The sequence below is a fragment of the Onychomys torridus genome, chromosome 9 (assembly GCF_903995425.1).
Source record: "Onychomys torridus chromosome 9, mOncTor1.1, whole genome shotgun sequence".
Lineage (NCBI taxonomy): Eukaryota > Metazoa > Chordata > Mammalia > Rodentia > Cricetidae > Onychomys > Onychomys torridus.
In genome coordinates, this window is record NC_050451.1 from 61,502,855 (window position 1) to 61,527,241 (window position 24,387).

General features: G+C 39.9%; 2 protein-coding genes across 3 annotated transcripts in view; one reads left to right on the plus strand and one right to left on the minus strand.

Annotated features, from left to right (window-relative positions):
* Positions 1-24,387, minus strand: part of Rb1 (RB transcriptional corepressor 1) — a 137,931-nt gene that overhangs the window by 33,731 nt on the left and 79,813 nt on the right. The gene's annotated exons all lie outside the window — the stretch shown is intronic.
* Positions 4,353-6,259, plus strand: Lpar6 (lysophosphatidic acid receptor 6). Its single transcript, XM_036199023.1, has one exon. The coding sequence runs from the start codon at positions 5,064-5,066 to the stop codon at positions 6,096-6,098; it is 1,035 nt and encodes a 344-aa protein (XP_036054916.1). The 5' UTR covers positions 4,353-5,063; the 3' UTR covers positions 6,099-6,259.

The window sequence follows — 24,387 nt, forward strand, 5'->3', positions numbered from 1 at the left end:
GCAATTGGAGATGTTTGTGTTTTGAGACAAGGTAATCCCCTGTGTAGCTCCTAGAACTCATTAAGAAACCAAGGTTGGTTTCGAACATTCCATCTTCCTACCTTAGTCTGTGGAGTGCTGGAATTATAGACACTAGCCACCAGAACTGGCTTTTGTTCCCCCCTTCAGAGATCTATGGTCTCACAGTACCAGTGGTGGGCCCAGAGGGGTCCTCCACTTTCTTAAAGGCCTGGGCCCTTACTGCTATCTCTGGGTTCAGCTCCTCCCCCACAGCCTCTGGTTCAGACTTCCTGTGGTTCCACCAGGGTCTCGCTAATTTAGCTGGTTGGGATTAGGAGTTCTGGAATGAGAATGACTTTCCTTAAGCACAGGGCTCCTGCCGATTTACTGAGTACAATAAGGAACTTCTCCTGGCCCAGTCATTCTGCCTCTTACACATATTTCTTCCTCCTGCTCCTGCTCCTCTGTGGTACATATTTCTTGCCCAAACTCGTTTCAAAATTACAAATTCTTAAACATTAAGGCTAAAAAGTGACTCCTTGATACTGAAGAGTGAGAAGGCCCAATGTGACACCTTAAACATTCAAAGAATTCAAAGAATCCGCACTAAATAGGAAGCAGGAAGGGAACTTTGTACAGCCTAATTCCTTTCTTTTACAGCCAAGGAACCAGATCCCCCACTGGAGTGAGGTGACCCTACAGGAAGCCTATGCCTGCATTCTCTGCTGGCTGCTCTCCCCACACTTTCATACTCTCCCTCTCAGAAAAAGATATATGCAGCTATTATTTTATTGCCTACAGCACAAGTGTTTATTCATGCGTAAAGAATCTACACTAGTAACTCACAGTCTAGATCCCTTCCAGGTTTTCTATAACAGGAAAAACCTTCAACTATTTCAGAGATTATTTGCTGATCCCCCTTCTTCAGATCAGTGTTTCTTATGTGTTTTGAATCATAGTGTTTCAGTCTCAGGCTATGATAAAACCAGTACCCAAGGAAGAGCATCTAAAATGGCTTAGAGACTTCAAGGTCACTGGAAGTAGATCCTTTGCACTAAAATGTTAAACTTAATCCATCACTGAACCGTATATGTACATATATAATCTACCAACTGATAATATGTTTAGCCAGAATCACAATTTGACATTTGGTGCTTTTCCTAAAATAAAGCTAACAAGAAGTGTCCTTCCACAACTAAGTATTTCTGTCAATAGAACACACACACACACACACACACACACACACACACACACACACGTGAAGATGTATAGTACATTTCAGAGATGAAAGGAAACTTTTCCTGGATACTCTTATGGTTCTATTTATTCAATAAGGGCAACACATACTTTTTAAAATAAAATGTATCAGATTTCTTTCACCCAAACTTCTCTAATATTATTTCACATACCTTCCTCTTGTATCTCAGACTACCATATGGTTTTAATTATTTTACTACTGTGTAAATAAATTTCTTATTTAAATTTTTATTTTAGTTAACATTTATTGCATTTAAACTGAATAATTTTTAAAATAAATTAGTTTAGAATGGTATTGCTTACACTTCTCACATTTTTAGAATTTCATTTTAACATTCTGGGATGCTGGAAACTGAGCTCAAAGTAGAGCTCCAACACCGAATGACATTCCAACCCTCACATCTTAAAGTATCAACTCTTTAAAAATTTTTTCTTCCTGCGTATGGGTGTTTTGCCTCCATGTATAGCTGTGCACTAAGTGCATGCAATGCCTGCAGAGTCAGAAAAGGGTGTTGGATTCCCCAGGGATGGAGTTACAGACAGTAGTGAGCTGCTGTGTGGTGCTGACAATAGAACCTGGATACTCTGGAACAACAGGAAGCGCTCTTCACTACTGAACCCTCTCTCCAGCACCTCCACCTTCTTGTTTGAGATAGGATTTCACTGTGTAGCTATGACTAGCATGGAACTTCATATGTAGACCAGGCTGTCCTAAAACTCCTGAGTGCAAGGATTAGAGGAATGCACCACAACATCCAGCAAATTATTAACTCTTTTACACTGACTTTCTTTTATAACTATTTTTTTACTAAGTAATCTACATATCACAACATCCTAAAAATCAGCCTACAGTATATTTTACTTATTTATTTTTAAAGATTTGTTCACTTTTATGTGTATGAGTGCTAACCTGCATGTATGCGTGCGTGCGTGTGTGCGTGTGTGTGTGTGTGTGTGTGTGTGTGTGTGTGTGTATCATACTCATGCCTGATGTGGCCAGAAGAAGCTGGCAGATTCTTTGAATTGGAGTTATGAGTAAACAACCATGGGTCCTGGGGGGCCTGAGTCCACTGCAAGAATAGTACATGCTCTTAACCACTGCTCCACCTCTCCAGCCCCACTATATTTATTTTAAATATTATAATTTCCTTTAAAGTCTTCTTGGAAACGAGAATAAATGAAAAATTATACTTGATTCATTAGGTTGATTTGTGTCAGGCTGGTAGAAAGTAACTGAAAGACAGCAAGATTAGAAATAAGGAGGTAAAACATAATGTTCATATAGATAAAATTGCCTGACTATATTTAAAACTGTGACAGTGAAAATGAAGGGGTAATACAAAATTGATACTAGCAAAACCAGAAACAGGCAGTATAAAAAAGAACTGAAAAGAACCGCTGGGCTGGAGCAATGGCTTACTGAGTAAGAGTGTCAGGTGTGTAAGCGGTTGTGGCTGTGCCTATTAACTTCAGAGCTGTGCAGGGCAGAGACAGAGGGATCACTAGGGATGGCTGTGCAAGGCTAACTCCAGGTTCAGTGAAAGACTCTGTCTCAAGGGGAAAGCTTAACAAAGTGAGTGATGGGCAGGGCATCCGCATCCGGACTTGGTAAATTTAGATTCTGAAGGATGATAATCTATTATCAGCAAACACTCAATTTTTATTAAGAGTGAAGGTTTATGCCAGTAATCTGGAATACAAACATATATTACTGGTAATAATAAAAAGCCTAATTGACAGTGGATATCCATTCTTAAGCATCAATAATTAAAACATGAAAAAACTATAAATTAACAGTTAAGTGAATAACAGTCCAGAAACAGGAGTAAAATGTGGAAGGATGTTCCAGTACAGAACTAATACATTTCCATACTCTAACTGAGAAAGTACCATTTTCAAAATGAAAGTAAAAGTAGATAGTACCAGTACATATAGCTGTATATATTATGTAAAATGACAATAAGGAAACGTAAAAGTAGGTCATTCTGATTTTCTATTTTCTTAAGTAACTATGAACAGAAACCTTCTCTCCACTGAGAAGAAATGCTATTACTACTCCTTTGTTCATTACTGCAGCAGAGTGCCTGTCTGCCTTCTAATGTGAACACACATGTATCTGCTTTCCACACCAAAAGCAATAAGGAAATTCAGACTCTCAACCTCTACTGGCTGTAGGTAATACTCCATTATTTGATCATAGATGAATTCCTAATCAAAACAGACTACAATTCACCATCAAAAGTTGTTGAGTGTTAAGAGTAATCTGAATTAAAAGATATAGAACATGTGACTACACTTTAATATTTAAACTAAGGCATGTGCAGATAAACTTGCTCTTAAATGCCATAACTGACCACAAACGAGTTTCAGCTCCAACAGAACCAAATTTAGAAATTAAAGTAAGACCTGAAATACATCCCTACACACAGCCAACATGTGAAAGCAGCTAAAGGGGGAGGAGATAGGGGAAGTGAAAATAAAAACCATGAACCTAAATTTAGGTTAGTAGGACTCTGATCCTCTGTAAATTATTTCAATCAATTTAAGAGGCGGGAAGCCCTTTTTAAAAGGTACACTTCCCCATTATGCTTATATTAAGTCATGGGCAAATAAAAGGAATATGCACCAAACTGTTCTCACCACTGAGGTATAATCACCCAGGAAAAATAAACATCCTTAATATATTCTTTGATGTATTACAACTGAAGTAGCTCTAGAATATCAGTTTCAAAGAAAAATGTAAAACATTGTTTATCAAAAACTAAAGAGATTCAGGATTAAAGCTACTCACAATCATGCCAATTAAATTAAATCTTGATGAGTAATTAAAAAACAAAACAAAAATCAGAATCCGCGTACCAGAACTGCCAGTCTTTCAGGCAAATCCTAAACTCTTAAGGTCTTGCCTTTAGTTATCACTAACTAAAACAAAGCAAACCACTTTGGAGAGGTTGTCAGAATCCCCAGACGGCATTTCGGCATAAAAAGAGTTAATGCCTAGCTCAGCTGGACAGCCAGTGACCATTTGCAAGCCTCCTAGGTATATTCCCAGCACACATTATCAGATTAAAGGAACTGCAAACAACTGGGTTGAAGCCTTCCTTTGTCCAAGCCCAGCCTCTTCTTCCTGTGATGTCATATTACAAATCTAGGAAGCCTTTCTTGCTCTCTTCAGAGACAGCCCATCTCACAATACAGCTGGCAACCTCGGAAAGGCCTCCTTCAGCAAGAGCTAACACGCTTTGGAATTTATCCGGGAACCTTTAAAAGACTCTGCCTACCGCCACCTGGAATCAATGCAGAAATACCAAAACAGAATAAAAAGAAAGAAGTGCCAGAGGACGACGGACTGGAACTATCAAAACTCCGAAGTAAGACTGATAACTTATGCCTAAACATTCTGAACACATTTTAATTTTGGAATATTCACTTTGGCTACTTAAGTACAATTTTACACAAGGACTGCCGTGTCCAACTTGAAACACAGCTTTTCCTTACGTTTGTGGCTCTATGGGTTGGCTTCCTTGACTGCATTTTCTGCCAGTTTCTGGACTCATGGATTTTCTGGAGACTAGAAAAGGAGACTATTGTCTTGAAGAATCTACTAGAAACTTTTAAGCAACACGTTTCATGTTTCCTTTGAAGATTTCAGAGAAGAAAATATTTATAAGAACACGAAAAGAAGCAAATAATTTGCAAATAAACTGGCTGTTGCTGTGACCGTATCTGAATATCCACACCACATCTGAATACCAAAGACGCCTGCTGCAGACAAAAGGACTCCCTGTTTGCTGTACTGCCTGACAATGGTAAGCTCCAACGGCTCCCACTGCCCTTACGATGACTCCTTTAAGTACTCTTTGTACGGGTGCATGTTCAGCATGGTGTTTGTGCTTGGGCTGATATCCAATTGTGTTGCTATATATATTTTCATCTGTGCCCTCAAAGTGAGGAATGAAACGACAACGTACATGATTAACCTGGCAATGTCAGACTTGCTTTTCGTCTTTACTTTACCATTTCGGATTTTTTACTTTGCAACACGGAATTGGCCATTTGGAGATCTTCTCTGTAAGATTTCAGTAATGCTGTTTTACACCAACATGTACGGAAGCATTCTGTTCTTAACCTGTATCAGTGTAGATCGATTTCTGGCAATCGTCTACCCATTTAGGTCGAAGACTTTAAGAACTAAACGAAATGCAAAGATTGTTTGCATTGCTGTGTGGTTCACAGTGCTGGGAGGAAGTGCACCCGCAGTTTTCTTCCAGTCGACCCACGCTCAGGGTAACAGTACCTCAGAAGCCTGCTTTGAGAACTTCCCGGCAGCCACATGGAAAACCTATCTCTCCAGGATTGTGATTTTCATTGAAACAGTGGGGTTCTTTATCCCCTTAATTTTGAACGTAACTTGTTCTAGTATGGTGCTAAGAACTTTAAATAAACCTGTTACATTAAGTAGAAGCAAAATGAACAAAACAAAAGTTTTAAAAATGATTTTTGTACACTTGGTCATATTCTGTTTCTGTTTTGTGCCCTATAACATCAATCTTATTTTATACTCTCTCATGAGAACCCAGACGTTTGTTAACTGCTCTGTGATAGCTGCAGTGAGGACAATGTACCCGATCACTCTCTGCATCGCTGTCTCCAACTGCTGCTTTGACCCCATTGTTTACTACTTCACTTCAGACACAATTCAGAATTCGATAAAAATGAAAAACTGGTCTGTTAGAAGAAGTGACTCCAGGTTCTCTGAAGTGCAGGGCACCGAGAACTTTATCCAACACAACCTACAAACCTTAAAAAGTAAGATATTTGATAGTGAATCTGCCATCTAAGCTGCCCGACTAAACCACTGGGACTGCTCCGTGTTCAACTGTGAAAACTGCTCTTGGAACTTTTCTCTAGCTCCAAAAGAAAATCAACGTCTGGACGGTTACATGGTTTAAGAACGTCTGTGTCTGATGTGTTAAACATTAAACTATATTCTATTCTTGTATGCACTCCATTTCATTTTCTTGAACCACTTTAATGTGTTCTTTCCTCATTAAATCTCTATAAAGTTAGAGTCTAAGAGCAATTATGATTTAAATAATGTGATATCTGTACTTCTAAAATTTTGTATTACACAAAATGATTTAATTCAAAAATTAGTTAAATGATTTTATACTGAACCAGATGTTGTTTAAGTAATAATTTGCTAAATATTTCACTTCTATTTCATTTTAGATTAAAAGTACTTATCATGCCTAAAACTGCAAACCATGAAGAAAACTAATTTGAAATAGTCAAACCTTTTTAGAGTACTTCCCCCAAGAAAGCTATTGTAGTCTTCTACATGACATTCTTGACTTTGTAGATAATTCATAAAAAAGATAGTGTCTAACTATACAGTATATTTTGAAATTTATATTCTGGCTGCAACACCCAATTTTAAAATGATATGTTCTATAAAAATTTAAAGTAAGGAAACTAATAAAATGCAACCTTGCTAGGTAAATTGTTTTACTAAGTAAAATGTGCCAGACATTTATTTTGAAAGTACAACCCAGTAATGCTGGTCCAGAAGTCACCAGGACAGGGAAGTGCAGGACTTTTTAGAAAGCGATGCATAGCCAAATATTTTTTACTTCTCTCATTTTAGGTCAAATATTAGGTGACTGAAAATGTCACTTCAAGTGGGAAAATTATTAACATGAAAAGTATTAAGTGAGGACACCACTCCTTACATAGAAAGCAACAAACCTAGGAGACCAGATAACTAACCACGGCCACACTTTCACTTTACACAACACAGAAGACATGTTTTAGAGAAAAGAACCAGCTCCATAAAAACCCTCTCCCAATTCGGCATTTCCAAAGTTAACTGAAAAAGAAAGTTTTCATTTTAAATAAAGGTATGTAATTGAATTCTGCATTCAGTCTTTAGTAAAACCACCTTAATCTTTGAAGTTTGACTATATGGTATGGACATGTATTTTGCAATATGTAAATTTACTTTTTTCTGAGTTTAGGCTGCAGTGATTTCAGACAAATCATGATCATTTTCTATCTTGGGTGAGTCTCCTTGTAATAAATAGCACAGTACGTGGGATTTTTCTTTAGAGACTCAGAGTTGTTTATAGGTAAAACTAAGGCGAAATAACCCCTAACAAGAAACAAACTGGTGAAGAAATTAAGTACATCCTAAAAGAAGTGTGTGTTACACACACACACACACACACACACACACACACACACACACACACACACACACACACACACACACACACACACACACACACACACACACACACACACACACACAGAAATGCTGGGAACAAGTTTACTTCAGCTGCCCTAAGGTCCCTTGTCCCTAAAGGAAAGAAACCCATTTAGCAGTCTTAACCTAACACTGCTGAGGTGAAAAGCAACTAGCCATCTACTGGTCAAGAGGAAAGGATCATGGAGTTCTGGATTCTGGATTTCTCAGAACTTTCCCGGCTCAGGGAAAATAAGAAAACCCTAAGGGAGATCATCAAATCACTGTTAGTAGTAGGCTCAGTGTAGTTTTTATTGTTCTTGTGAGAACAACATAGATGAATCAAAAGTTTTGAAAGATTTTTGTTGCTGTTGTTTTTTTGTTTTGTTTGGTTTGGTTTGGTTTTTTGGTTTTTTTTTTTTTTTTTTTTTTTTGGTTCTTTCAAGACAGGATTTCTCTGTAGCTATGACTGCCCTGGAACTTGCTCTGTAGACTAGGCTGGCCTTGATCGACCTGAAGAGACCCTCCTGCCTCTGCCTCCCAGGTGCTGGATTAAAAGCAACACTACTTACTACCTGGCTAACTTTGTAAGATTCGTAAAAAAGGATCACAACAGATTAAAAAGCTGTAATTCTCCCATCTAGATCAAATCCTAAAGGCAGGTGATATAGTTCTATAAAGAGTGCCTACCAAACATTTGGAAGACCCTAGGTAATACCCAACACCAAAAAAAAAAAAAAAAAGAATTTAAAATACTGAGTAAACTTACCTATCTGGACAAAAGGGTATCAGAACAAAATTAAGTTATTTTTCTTTGTAAGTGATGTAATGTGAGAGATTATATATTTTAGGGTTTTCTGTTTCCCCTTCACTCACAAACATATATTAATATTAAAACACTGAGAATTATACTTTTTATTACTTTAAAATGAAAATGACAGTGTCTAATCCTCCCATTCCCGCCCCCCACCCCCAACAGTTTTCAACATCTTCATAAAGGGCGGATGACAGAAGCAATCATTGCACATTGCCTTCCTTCAAAGAACAGTAAGACCAGAATGTTGTCATGGAAGACAGCTTTATGACATCCTAAAAACTGGCTCTAAACTTGGAAATGAGTTTTTCTGAGAAAACAGAAACCAAGTAACTAGTCCACAAAATACGTATGTTGCACATTGTCTTTCCACAGAAAAATAAAGATACTACAAAAGTTATCAGCAAGCCTTAATATTTACATTCAAAATATTACAAAAAAATTTGAAGTATAAATCCTAATTATAAGTATTGATCATTAAAGAAATTGGCCACTCATTTCGGGACTATAAAACAGAAAAGAGAACAGAAATCATGTTTCCAATTCAGAAAGACCAATTTATGGATAGAATAGTTATAGAAAACGCCTTTTGATTATGTGTGGTGAAACCCCAGTGAACGTTATCTTTTGCCATATATTAAATTATTAATACCTAGAAAAATCTTTGCCACTTTCTCAGCACCCAAATTTTTTTAATACTAATAGGCCAAACCAACTCCAGATATTATCATAAAAGAAGATAAGACCTGCAATGTTTGACTATAAATGAGTTTTTGCATTGAAACCATATTATAAAAAGTGCTTAGAAGCCAGGTGGTGGTGATGCATGCCTGTGATCCTAGCACTCAAAGAGGCAGAGGCAGGCATATCTGTGAGTCTGAGGCCAGCCTGGTCTACAAAGTTCCAGGACAGCCACAGCTATTACACAGAGAAACCCTTTCTCAGAAAAACAAAAACAAAACAAAGAAAGTGCTTAGATAGAATGAAATTTCAAAGTAATCCTAAAATAACCTGTTTTTAAAAAGCTCTTTTGAGATAGCCTGAAAACTGAATTACCCAACAGTAATATGACTTCTAAAATGTTCTAAATTCAAAAGGACTAATCAAGAAACTTATGGCTATAGAACATATTTAAATTGACCAGTTACTTGGTGATTAACAATATGGCTCACTCAGCAATATTTTCCAGAGACAACTTATACATATTCATGTAAGTATGAATTCTCAAATTCTATTTTTACTCATTATCTGTTGTTTTTGTTTTCTAGAGCTGAGGACCGAACCCAGGGCCTTGTACTTGCTAAATCCCCAACCCCTATCTGGTTATTTTTTAAAGCTGCATTTTTAGTATTGTTAACTGTGTGTGTGTGTGTGTGTGTGTGTGTGTGTGTGTGTGTGTGTGTGTGTGTGTCAGATCCCCTGGAGCAGCAGTTACAGGTGCTTGTAGGCACCCAGTCTGGATACTGGGAACTGACCTTGGGTTCTCTGCAAGAGCAGTGTGAGCTCTTAACCTCTGAGCCATCTCAGCCCCTATTTTTTTAAAATTTCATTTATTTGTTTATATTTAATGAATGCATGCTCTGCATGTATGCCTACATGCCAGAAGAGGGCATCAGATCCTACTATAGATGGTCATGAGCCACTGTGTGGTTCCTGGGAATTGAACTCAGGATTTCTGGAAGAGCAGCTAATGCTCTTAATCCCTGAGCCATTATTTATTTTTTAAATAAAAAAAGAATATCACAAGGTAACAAATCAATTAATAAAAGAATAGGAAATTAACTCCAGACAAACCCTCCTCTTACTTATTTGCTTATGTAGTACCTACACTGAGTATTTATTCATATAAATACCCTATATGTGTTTCACATACACACACACCAAAAAAAACAAAAAACAACCAAAAAAACCCCATAAAGTTTGCCTTTTCCCCTCATAGAGATGGCACATTTAATTGTCTAAAAGCTCAAAAAACAAAGGCAGATTTTCTTTGGTCAATATGATACCAGCACAATTCTTGCAGTTACAACCTTAACTCTTAATATTTGTGAGTTTAAAACTGTACTTGAGCCGGGCGGTGGTGGCGCACACCTTTAATCTCAGCACTCAGGAGGCAGAGCCAGGCAGATCTCTGTGAGTTCGAGGCCAGCCTGGTCTACAGAGCGAGGATCCAGGACAGGCACCAAAACTACACACAGAAACCCTTTCTCAAACAAACAAACAAACAAAAACAAAACTGTACTTGTTAAATCTTTACCATTTAGGTAAGGCCACACAACCGCTTAAAACAAGTAAACAAACATTTTAAGGGCTGCATGTTGGGTCAGTGGGGTTAAAAAGCTTGCCATGCAAACCTGAAGACCTCAGCTGGGTCCCTGGAGTCTACCTACAGGTGGAGAGTGAGACCTCTCCTGGGTAATGTGTATATCCCTCCTCTTTACTGCCTTGTTTTCATCTGGATCATCTACTTCCTAGACTGCTGCATCCATCCTTTTCCCTTTTTCTTCTTTTTCTAGACTGCGACAGTTTCATTTTTCTTAGGGTCTATGATAGCCTCTTCTTGGGGTTCCTTTCTCATTTCTCTAAAGTGTAGTCTCTAGTAATTTCATGACAAAGAAAGTACACAGAAAGTACACTCCCCAAGCCCTTCTGTGTCTGAAAACTGTTAGTCCTCATGTCTGATAAAGAACACTAGACTATCAAATCTCCAGTACTCTTGATGAAAACTGTAATAATGATCTGCATTTCATTCTCCATAAATAGTTATTTTTAACTTTCTCGTTAACTTAACTCTGATTTTTTTGCTTTGTTTTTTGAGTCAGGGTTTTTCTCTGTGTAGACCTGGCTGTCCTGAAACTAACTCTGTAGACCAGGCTGCTCTTGAACTCACAAAGATCCACCTGTCTCTGCCTCCTCAGTGCTAGGATCAAAGGTATACACCACCACCACCTGGCTTACCTCTGATTTTTGACCAAATGTATATTCCTCATCATACTTAGCATACTAAGTGGGCTTTTTCTGTCTGAAGCCTCCATGTTTTCATTAGCTTTGGAAAACTTCTTTCCATTATTATTATTACATTCTTTCCTTGATGTTTCCCCCCCAGCCTTTTTTTTTTTTTTGGTTTTTTTGAGACAGGGTTTCTCTGTAGCTTTTGGAGCCTGTCCTGGATTAGCTCTGTAACCCAGGCTGGCCTCGAACTCAGATCCTCCTGCCTCTGCCTCGTCAGCATATCCTACCGGCTTGCACCACCACAGCCGAGGGCTTCCCTGACCTTTATTGGAGAGAGGAATAAAGAAAAAAAAAAATGAACCAAGTACTTCTTGATACCAAGATAAGAGGCAGTGTAACCTAATCTAATAGCGCAAATGTTTCTTGTATTGTCTCCCCAGGAAAAGTTATCTCTGCACCCCTAGCTCACTCAAATCTGTTACAGAAGCCTCAACATAACTGTTCCTGCTCTGATTCTCTCTTTGGCATCAATAGGAAACTGCAGGTCTAGCTGTTTATGTGTATACAAAATTTGAATGTGGGCTGGCTAAGCATATATAGATGGTCCCTGATTTATAAAGGTTTGACTTACTTTTTTCTTTATAATAGCATGAATGCAGTATGCAGTACATAGAAACCATACTTCAAGCTGAATTTATCTTTTCTCAGGTCAGTAACATGCTCCATGACACTTCTTCAATACTAGGCAACAGCAGAGTCATAAGCTCTCCAGCAGTCAATTAATGACAGGCCAAACAAGCTATTTTGAAGGTCAAAGGCATCAAAGGCATTTTTGACTTATGATATTCATAACTTGCAATGGTTTATGAGGACATATCCCACAGTTATATTAGAACTCTTTCTATTGTATAGCTTATACACTGCACAACAGTACTAGGCTTTGGCCAAAATTCTGCATACTTCTGATTTACCAGCACAGGGGCAAGTGCTCTTGACAGACTGGCTCTCTGGGGTGAGGGTCCAAGAACTTCATGTTCTCAGACCACCCATAGCAACATCTAGAAACATGTTAGAATCACAAATTCCTGAACCCCAACCCAGAAACTTTGGGGTTGTCCCCAACAATCTATAATCTGTATTTTTACAAGACCCCCAGATAATTTGATAAATGCCAGCTGGTACTCCTGAAAATTCTCCTGGTTACTAACAACTCTTGTATTTGCTCAGAAGCTAAAGCTCCCAAAATGCTGAAAGCAGTTTGCTGTGTGTGTGTGTGTGTGTGTGTGTGTGTGTGTGTGTGTGTGTGTGTATGTGTTCTTTGTGTCATGGTCTAGTCTACTGTTATATCCACCAAAACACCCTCATCTAGTTTTTATCTTCAAAAGTGAAAGAGTCCCTCTACTTCCTTTGCTCCTTTCCACACCACAGTCTGAGCTCTGCTGGGTTTGTCCTGTGTGCTGTGTGCCAATTTGTTTCTTTCTGTTCTATAAGGACAGAGGACGTAAAGGAGTGTGGTCAGAAGTCTGTTAGTTTGAACTAGAAAAATTATTTTAAGAAACAAGTATAGAAAGGAAGGTTTGCTGGATAGGAACAAAAAGAAAAAGGGCAGGAAGGTCGTTGGAGGGTAGAGGAGAAAGGAAAGAACTCTAAGTCACACAGGGAAAGTCCTACTGTTAACAGCCTTACTCAGCTAAAACCAACAAAGAATTCTTTCATAAATCCCTTCATTAGAATATAATCTTCAAAATCATCTTTTAAAGAAAGGATACTTTGCCCGGCGGTGGTGGCGCACGCCTTTAATCCCAGCACTCGGGAGGCAGAGGCAGGTGGATCTCTGTGAGTTCGAGGCCAGCCTGGACTACCAAGTGAGTTCCAGGAAAAGGCGCAAAGCTACACAAAGGAACCCTGTCCTGAAAAACCAAAAAACAAAAAAAAAAAAGAAAGAAAGGATACTTTTACAACTAATTTTACCAATCAGTATTAGCTCATTTTTTAGAACATAAAGACTCATGTCTCAAAGTTATAATACTTATAGTATTTTAAAATTTAGAAACTTTTTTTTTTTTTTTTGGTTTTTTGAGACAGGGTTTTGTGTAGTTTTGGTGCCTGTCCTGGAGCTCGCTCTGTAGACCAGGCTGGCCTGGAACTCACAGAGATCTGCTTGGCTCTGCCTCCTGAGTGCTGAGATTAAAGGCGCGTGCCACCACTGCCCAGCAAAATTTAGAAACTTTCATATAATATGAACATAATAAAAACTCTGGACAAAACTGTAGGTTGCTCAGGGGGAAGGTATCATGCCTGATGAACAAACAAGGTACTGATTTAAATAAAAACAGCTGCTTAGCACTTAGCACTAAAACTATACTGCTTGGCTAACATCACGCATGTGATTTCTGCTGGCGGCTAAGGTAACTGGTCTCAAACTGGCCTATCCTTTCTGTGCTGGTCCTCTGGGTTTCTTCAGATCAGAAAGACTAACACACACAGTTCAGTACAATTTTACCTACTGAGGAAAACAAAAACAACAGATTTTTTTTTTTTTTTTTTTAAGGAGATAAAGGCAGTTGCAAAGGCCAGGGAGAACACGTTCGCCCATCAGGGCGATCTTCAGCAGTCTCCACAAGCACGCAGCCATTCACCTTTCATTGAAGTGAACTGTGGAAAAGCTTGCTTTCAGAAGAGTTTGTTACTGTGGGAGTTCAGACGAACCTGATCACAGTGCTCCACAAGCACACAGTGCTACAAATGTCCACTCTGGAAAGATAAAGCAAAGGCTATTTTCAGGAACAAATGATCCAGTAATTCCTCTCCTTAGCCCTTTCTCTGCCATTCTCATTTCAATGCTTACAGAAAAAAAATTAAAATGAATTTAAAAACTAGCAGTTCTTAATACGAAAAGGAAAAAAAATCCCAGGCAAATTATCTTAAAATATGCTAGGAGGAAAATGATTAAAATGACCAAGTATTACAGTTTCAAAAATAAAAGTGACCTAAAAAATAATAATCTGCTAGATTTTTTTTAAAGAAAACATAAGCATATAATAAAAATCTTAAAGAGAAATTTTGTTTTAGATAATCTTCTTGTTTTCTTTCTTTTTCCAAGCTAAGGAAATGAACCTGGGGGCTTGGGCATGTTAAGCCAAGTGTTCTATTTGCATTAATGTCCAGCCCTTGAGTTCTACACAGAAGTGGCTATTCTGGAACTCAATACTCTCCCGCCTCTGCCTTCTAAATGCTTAGGCCATGGATATATACCACCATGCCTAGCTTCTCTGTTGTATTTTAATGAAAGGTAAAAAACAAAAGAAAAATCACCTAAAATTTAGCAATAATAATTTCTAAAAATCCAGAAGAGTAAGAAACAAACCTATCTACCTTCTGTTTTATATTTCATTACCACTTGTTTTTAAACTTTTAAATTAGAGTTGTTTTATTGTGTTGAGATGGGGGGGGGGCATGCACACATCAGGGTGCACTTGAAGAGGTCAGAAGGCAACTTGTGGAAGTTGATTCTCTTCTTCCCCCATGTGGGTACCAGGGACTGAACTCAAGGGGCCAGGCTTGGAGGTAGAGCCTTTATTCACTGAGCTGGGTATTGAGTACTGAACTCAAGGGGCCAGGCTTGGAGGTAGGGGCCTTTATTCATTGAGCTGGGTACTGGGGACTGAACTCAAGGGGCCAGGCTTGGAGGTAGGGCCTTTACTCATTGAGCTGGGTACTGGGGACTGAACTAAGGGGCCAGGCTTGGAGGTAGGGCCTTTACTCATTGAGCTGGGTACTGGGGACTGAACTCAAGGGGCCAGGCTTGGAGGTAGGGCCTTTACTCATTGAGCTGGGGACTGGGGACTGAACTCAAGGGGCCAGGCTTGGAGGTAGGGCCTTTACTCATTGAGCTGGGGACTGGGGACTGAACTCAAGGGGCCAGGCTTGGAGGTAGGGCCTTTACTCATTGAGCTATGTCTCTGATCCACACGTTCTGAATCTATCACTTCTAGCAACACAGGGAAAGCAAAACAAAACTAAACAACCTCTGATATTTGGTCATTTTTTAACAAAATTAGAATATGTTAAAAAGCATTAAGTGAATTTAAAGAACGTGTATGCCAGGGCCATAAGCACACACGTTGAAGTGACTGGACTGCGGCGGGACAGAGGAAACCAGGTCATTCCGGACGTGTTCAGATAGAGAAGTGAGGAGAGCTGCGCTCTTTCACCAACAGCGACGACTAGCTGGAGATGACGGAAGAACACCCGCCTCGTCTGACGGCCTCTCCCTCAGTCGCCTCTCACTGTGCTAGAAAAATCCACAGACCACCCAGTTAAGACAAGGGTCTCCTAAGATATTTCTCCTTTTCTTGTACATCCAGAACTCTATCCTCACAATGCTAGACAAGAAATGACCAACTGAACCTGGAGATTTCAGGACTGTATGACCCATATTCATCTCTAAATTAGAGAAGCTATACTTCCATCACACAGGTAAAGGAAAGAAGATTCTTCTTAGCCACTCTACAGTTGCTGTCTCTTGTCCTGTTTGTACTTGAACAGTGCACTAGCACTGCCCTGGGGTAATCACTGACATGAATCATAAGCAAAGCAATATAATAAATTCCAACTGCCATGTAAGAGCCAAGAGTGGCCACATGTAACAAATCTGGGACTCAATGACCCCCCCCCCACACACACACACACACACTATTTACTACTTGGAGAAGGCCACAGGATGGAGGAGGCAAAGCGAAGGGAAAAGTTCTCAAAATGGGGAGTGAACTAGGATAAAGAGTCCCAGACTGCTGTCCCCAGTTTTCCTTTGTTAAGAAATCACTGCAGAGGTGAGGAAAGAGAGTAAAGCAAAGGAAATCAGAATTAAGCGTGATGTTTCTCAATATCCTTTGCATAAATGCTTATTCATTATCCCTCACAACAGCTCTGGAAGAAGCTTAACATATCTCCACTTACAGGACAGAAAACCTGGTATAGTGAGCCATGATTTGCTTAGAAATCTCAGGTTTCTTTAGGTGTAAACTAGTGACAGCAGGGTTTACTCTTCAAGGCTTCTATGAAGAGTAAATATGGCCCAGCAACCTCACGCCCAGGTACCTGTGCTGGAAACAGCACAGCAACAACCGAAGAGGCAAACAGAAGCACACACAGAAAGAAATAGATCACGAAGACCCACACTCTAACCATCATGTAACTAATCATGTGGAAAGGCTGCAAAGAGGTTGGAGGAGACCACAGCCGAGCCTCAGGTCATGTCTCCCGATTACTCTGTGTCTTGGTTTCTTCACCTATGAAAGCAGGAGTTCCTATTTCATAAGTCCTAAGAAGTAAATGAATTTACACACATAGGCACCCTTTTACAGTGCTTGTACACATTGCTTCTTATGGTTCCTACATCAACTATTTCATGCAGAGGGAGCGTTGTTTTGATCTGGTCTATATGAGGATCACGAAAATTACAAAGGAATGTGACTGGTGTTTTTTTTTCCCTAAGCACTGCTTCCTAAACCAAGTTTCCACATGCTATTAAAATGCATTCTTAAACAGCTAGATTGATTGATCAGTTGACTGACTTTTATTTTTCAAGACAGGATTTCACTATGTAGCTTTGGCTGGCTTGAAACTCACTATAGTGACCAGGCTGGCCTTGAACTGGACTCTTTGAAGTTTTGCCTGCCCCTGTCTCCTGAGTGCTGGGGTCAAAGGTATGCACCACCCACCACACCCTACCTTGGATTTTTTTTTTTCCTAATCTGTTTAGTACTTTGAGCCAATGCACAAACTAAGAGGATAGGTAGTATATATTATTTCGATGGTGTGGTGGAGAAGGGACAAGGTAAAAAGATGAATTATAGATATTTCTCCATAGTCAACTCCAGCATTTTCACAGTGATGGTGTCTTAAAGGAGACAAACACACGGAGAAAAGAATAGACTTGGGGTCAAGTACTAGAAATCACTTGATTTTTATGTTCAAAACCATAAACAGAGCCAGGAGGTGGTGGTGGTGCATGTCTTTAATCCCAGCACTCTGGAGACAAAGGCGGGTGATCTCTGAGTTCAAGGACCACCTGGTCTATAGAGTGAGTTCCAAGACAGCCAGGGTTACACAGAGAAACCTTGTCTTGGAGAACAAGAACAAAAACACCATAATCAGGTCTTCATAAGGGCTTAGGCTTTCAAAAGCATTTGTAAAGGAGACTTCTACTGACTTACAACAGTTGTCCTCCTGTCTTTAGGTTTTTGTTAGTTGTAATGGAGGGAACCCATATAAATACCCTTACTTCTTCATTCACTGTACAGTTACGAAGACAGTTATTAAACTGACCCTCTGTTTTAGCTCTTGTAAACTGCCCATATACATATATCTCACTGGATAATTATTTAAATAAGAAAGTAACTATTCACTATGCTATTCTCAATTTTATTTGTATTTCTACTGAAGCTCTATATATTTTAATTCTGCTTAGCATTTCCTTTAGATTTTAGTAAGTATACTGTTCTTTGTCACACCTTGTATCTGAATACACATTATACACTGTCATATAATAAAAACTGAATGACTCAACAGATCACTTTACTAGAAATCATCATGGAATGACAACTGGGTGATCTGATAGACACTATTTAACCTTCCTGAACCAGTTCCCACCTTTGGAGAATGGTTAAGACTACTTATCACCAACTCATAGGATTATTATGACAATTACAGTAGGCAAACACTCTTGATGGACAGACACTGAAGCTGGTTAATAAATGCCAGATTCCCCTTTCTATGTTCACTGTCTCTTTCCTCATATGCAAACTAAGAATCATGACTACATTTTCTTCTTTGCCTTTAAGAACAAATACAGAATTTTACCTGAAGGCCCTTTAATAATTTAAGTTAATCCAAAACCAGTCATCAAATATCCTGCTACTCTATGAGGAAGGGCTCATGAGTCCCTACCCCTAACTAAGGAGCTACTGACAGTCGATGGCTTCTCGGGGAGGAATAGTCCTAGTCTATTTTCTTTAGTGATTTGGCCTCTGGTAGGCTGGTCATGCTTCAGTGGATGGCTCCATACTCATGCGTACATGGGCAGTGTGAAATAGACTCTCCATGCCCCTGAGTACATGGCAGTGTGAAATAGACTCTCCATGCCCCTGAGTACATGGCAGTGTGAAATAGACTCTCCATGCCCTTGAGTACATGGCAGTGTGAAATAGACTCTCCATGCCCTTGAGTACATGGGCAGTGTGAAATAGACTCTCCACGCCCCTGAGTACATGGGCAGTGTGAAATAGACTCTCCATGCCCTTGAGTACATGGGCAGTGTGAAATAGACTCTCCATGCCCCTGAGTACATGGGCAGTGTGAAATAGACTCTCCATGCCCCTGAGTACATGGGCAGTGTGAAATAGACTCTCCATGCCCCTGAGTACATGGCAGTGTGAAATAGACTCTCCATGCCCCTGAGTACATGGCAGTGTGAAATAGACTCTCCATGCCCCTGAGTACATGGGCAGTGTGAAATAGACTCTCCACGCCCCTGAGTACATGGGCAGTGTGAAATAGACTCTCCACGCCCCTGAGTACATGGCAGTGTTTAATAGACTCTCCATGCCCCTGAGTACATGGGCAGTGTGAAATAGACTCTCCATGCCCCTGAGTACATGGGCAGTGTGAAATAGACTCTCCACGCCCCTGAGTACATGGCAGTGTGAAATAGACTCTCCACGCCCCTGAGTACATGGCAGTGTTTAATAGACTCTCCATGCCCTTGAGTACATGGGCAGTGTGAAATAGACTCTCCACGCCCCTGAGTACATGGCAGTGTTTAATAGACTCTCCATGCCCTTGAGTACATGGGCAGTGTGAAATAGACTCTCCATGCCCCTGAGTACATGGGCAGTGTGAAATAGACTCGACAGGTTACTTTAGAGGAAAACAAGGAAGAAGACAACAATTTGGGAAAGGGTGGGGAGGTGGAAAGTGGATCTGGGAGAAGGTAGGGGAGGAGTGAAGGTGGATATGATAAAAAAATACACTGTAAAACATTCCTAATAAAAAAATGTATTTAAGCCAGGCGATCATAGCGCACGCCTTTCATCCCAGCACTCAGGAGGCAGAGGCAGGCGGATCTCTGTGAGTTCGAGACAACCTGGTCTACAGAGTGAGTTCCAGGACAACCAGGGTGGTTACACAGAAAAACCCTGTCTCAACACCCCCCACCCCCCATTAAAACTTGATAGAAAAAAAGAAGGGAGGGAGGGAGGGAGGATCTTACTACTCCAGAGGGTGACTTTGGGATGAACAGCAGGAAGAATTTGTTGGGAATCCTGAGTCTTGACCCACCCAGACCTCCTGGAGAAGAATCTGTATTTTCAAAGCTCTCCAGATGGTTTCTACGTACATTAAAATGTGAAATGCACTATGGAGAAAACAGCCCTTGACATGGAAAACTATGCTGTCAAAGCTACGCCACATATCTTAGAGAACAAAGGGCATGAACAACAGTACAACAGTGATTCAGTCAGCTTAGGGGAGCAAGCTAAAGGCAACTTCTTTTTGTCCCCCCCCCCCTGGGTTAAGGGGTGGGAACACTGCGACAGGGGTTCTCTGTGTTGCCCTGGCTGTCTTTGAATTCTCTCTGTAGCCCAGGCTGGCCTTGAACTCATAGAGATCACCTGTCTCTGCCTCCTGAGTTCTGGGATTAAAGGTATGTGCCATTACCACCTGGCTTAAAGGCAACTTCTTATAGACTGGTAATGTAACTGTCATGGCAAAAGAGATTTTCTAAAGACAGACACTCATGCCTCTCTCTGGTTATCAAACTATTGAAACAATGAATCCAAAATTAAAATTTTCCTAGGAATCTCAGGCTGAAGGAAGGGAAAGGTTACATCACTGTGCCAGCAAGAGGAGTAACTTGCCTTCCTAAAAGAAATTTTACATAGTTTTGACAGCTTAACCACAGACCAAGTTGATGAGTGGGACCCACATCTTGAAGAAGACTGACTGCTAAGTTAGGCATGCCTCTTGGACCTGTTTCAGAACTCAAAGATGGACTTGGTAGTAATTGAACCCCATTTGTTCCTCTTTCCAAAGTGCCACACAGAATAATTTATCTTTCTCTGTGTTTTACTATTACTTATCTCTTATCTGTTTACTGGAGACAATTGACCAAGTGTAGCTTGTCAGGGCTTCCGGACTCAGGTTCTGACCCCCTGAATTCTAGTAATAGTAAGACACTAAAACAGTGAGAAACCACAACCCACCTGTGAGAAAAGAGGACAGACAAGTAGAGAAAAAGCACTGGGTACAAAAGCATAACATTTAGGGCTGAGGAGATGGCTCAATGGTTCAGAGCACCAGATGTTCTTGTAGAAGACCCAGTTAAGCTCCCAACACCCACATGGTGGCTCACAACTCCATAATTTCAATTCCAGAGGTTATGATGTCTTTTCCCCACCTCCATGAGCACTAGGCACACAAGTGGTATACACACACATAAGGAAAACACTTTCACATACAACATAAAATAAATAAATTAAAATACTTTTTTAAAAGCCATAACATTCTCAAGAAGCAAATGAGGACTCCAATGCACTAACATAATAATGTCTAGAATGTTATCTTTGGCTCAAAAGCAAAAGCACTAAAATATGCTTTGCTAAAGAAGAAAGGAAGGATGCACTCTGTTTCAAGAATCCTCCCAAGGCCACTACCACACAAAGCTAGACACAAAGTTAGCTGGTGTGCTGTGTTTTATAAAGCACCTCCTTTGCTAAGAGGGCTAGTTTTTCATTTTATCAAGAGTAATTTGGGGAGGGGTTTCTTCGTATGTTCTTTGTTTGTTTCTAAGATATGGTCTCCCTCTGTAGCCCAGGTATGTCTGAGACGCATGAGAAATTTATTGTTGCAGCTTTTTTTTTTTTTTTTGAGACAGGGTTTCTCTGTGTAGTTTTGGTGCCTGTCCCGGAGCTCGCTCTGTAGACCAGGCTGGCCTTGAACTCACAGAGATCCACTTGGCTCTGCCTCCTGAGTGCTGGGATTACAGACATGTGCCACCCCCGCCCGGCTTGTTGCAGCTTTTGAGTGCTGGGTCTAACACAACTTTTAGGGTCACTTTCTCATTCACCTATCATTGCACACTTCCAAATCCGCTGCAAGCCTCTTCTCATCCATGTGTGACTATTCTTTTGACTCTTGGCCATTTTTCCCTTTTTTCCCACAGCACAGTAATTCACTTCTCTACTAGATCGCAAGCTCCTTGGAGGCTTGGGGCTACTTCTCATGTCACATTTATTTCACTTGGGCAATTACAGTTCTTTCAAAATAGCTGATGTGGAGGATATCACATACTGCCTGAAAAGAATTAGGGAGAATGGAGCTAAAGAAGAACAGGAAAATGAGACTTCTGTATTATCTTAATTTTTTATTTAATCATTTTTAAACTGAGATAATTCAAAAGAATATGGATTCACATTCAATAGTGACAAATAATTCTGAACCTTTAAGTAATTTTCTAAAACAATGTATTTATGATAGAAGGACCTGAATCTCTTGGCCTGTCTGAACTGATGAAACACATTCTTAGCCTAAAATTCTAGGTTCCATTCCAGCACCACCAATCGTCCAATAAGATGGACAATGGAAAATATTAAAATGTATGCATCCGTTTACAGAGGGAGAAAAAAAGACATCAGTTTGTACATGGGAGAACTAGGACTTGAAACTCGAGTCCTCTGAACCCGTATCTTACATCAGACATGCCACCTCCCAGGGAAGGAGACCATTACGTGGTTGGTCCACCTCAGAGATGAAAGAACTCTGTGGCTACAATAAGAGGCTGGAGAGAAGGGCTACTGGAGGAGAGGGCTGTGACACAACAGCTAAACTACTGCAGCCACTGCAAAAAGGCTAAGTTTTTCTGTTAGGCAACACGAGCTATTGCAGGTTCTTGTACGGAACAAGGTGCGAGCAAACTTAAAAAGATTAACTTGTACTGAAGTATAAGGTGGAAGGCAGTACAAAAGACACCTTTCAGAAAAGTGACTATGATGTAAAAAAATATATATATTTAAAATAATTAAACATGTGAGAGACATAGTAAAGTGTTTTCTGAGAAATCATAGTGCTCTACATCACACCACACCACACACACACACACACACACACACACACACACACACACACACATATACATATCACACTACAGCAAAGGAAAAAATGTTTGGGAAAATTTTTAAACTAGTGGAAAAGCAGAGATATAGGGAAGCAAATGTGATATAAAATAATAGGGCAGAGGATGAAGTCCCAGAAGACTTCATATCAAGCATACAGGGGAAAAAGCCAAGATGGCAATGGCCCCTACCCCACTCAGGGCCAACTAAAACTAACCAGTGCCAGTGGTGAAGGCACAGAGCACTCAAGATGTCTGAGAGTAACCTAGGACTCATTATAATATAAACCCCACTCCCCTAGGGGGATATTCTAGATGCTGATTACTTCAACAACATATGAAGTAGTATGTAGAACAACATTGTACTAGAGAATGCATGGAAAAGCTCATACTATGGAATGAGCCAAAAGCCCACCCCAAGGTACCATGAAAGCCCCCAACTTTTTACACAGCAGGGCCACCAACTTGCTAAAGGTTGTCTTTCTCAGCCTGCTTCCAAGCCCTTACCACCAGCCCTTAGACACATCCTCTCTTGATAAACTCAAGAGAAGTGCAACTGTGCACTTCTATTCAGTATCTTTTCTTCAGAGACGTAAGAACCTGGAACACCCCAGAACACTGTATCAGCCAAAATCAAAACAGTATTCTGAATAAAATAAAATACTTTCATCTTTGACTGTGAAGCCAAGTCTCGCACATCACCCAGGAATGTACTAGTTAATTGTGGAAACTAAAGGTGTGATATTAAGGATAAACTGGATCATGGTAAGAAAGGTTAAAGCCTTAGATGTTTTCAGAAAGAATTGGTTTTAAGGATTAAAAAAAAAAATCAACACAATAGATTTTTCATTATAGTTTTCTGGTTATTATTTAACTGTATGGCCTGCATTGTTTCACTGTCCAAATCCACATTTTTTAAAAAACTAGTAAATTCAATAATCATTACCTTACAATTCAATTGTCTTCCTGTAACATATAATTCTTTGTAAACTGTAAGTTGAAAAAAAAAAGTCAGCACATTGTCTCACGGTGAATACTGAGACCTTTGTGCAGAGTGCTCTGGAGGTTAATGATTCGCCAGAGGAACAGACAACACAGAGCCTTTCCTGGCTTTTCTAGAAGCACAGGCTTTTCTTCCTTTTGTGTTCACTTCCTGTCAAGTTTGACATTTCAAAAGGATACCAAAGCGTCTTAAAAATCTGTTTATGAGTTTGCCACCAAATCAGGACTCAAAAAGTCTGAGTCATTCACTCCCACACTGTTGTGTGTAATACTATCCTTCATCTAACATTTGTGTGTAAGAATATACTGACCAAAATCAGTGTAATAAGTCAGCCATGTTTGACCATATTTACAGGAAACAACTTCCTTGTGATTTTCTAAAATGCCTTAGGAGGAAATCGTGAACTACAAGCACTTCAGTGTCCCCACAGAATAAGCAGTATTCCAGCACAGCAGGCAAACAGGAACAATGCCCAAAATATCCCCCATGGATTTCTACTCCATATTTATATCTGTTCATCAATCATGAGGCCTTGTATTTAGAAACTGACAGCCCTGACAAAGAAATAAGAACCAGATTTTTCTTTTGAAACTACAAGACCAAACAAAATAAATACAACAACACTTTTCAAATGTGAAACACCAGGACAAAGGCCCATGACTGAGCCATCATCTCTGCAGCTTACTGCAGAGAAAACGTCCAAACCACACACAGAAAAGAGCGGAGATGGAACCCACTGGTCCCCAACAAACAAACCAACAATACTGAGGAGACAGAATTAACACAATGCGGTGTAGCTTCAGAGGCCTGGGACACACTTCAGCTAGGTCACAAACAGAACACACTCCTGAGGTTAACTACCCAGCACTGAAAAGGAACCACTGGAGGGAGCAGAGCCCTGCCTGGGGACCCTCACAAACTCTGATTTCTACCAGCTACAGAGAACA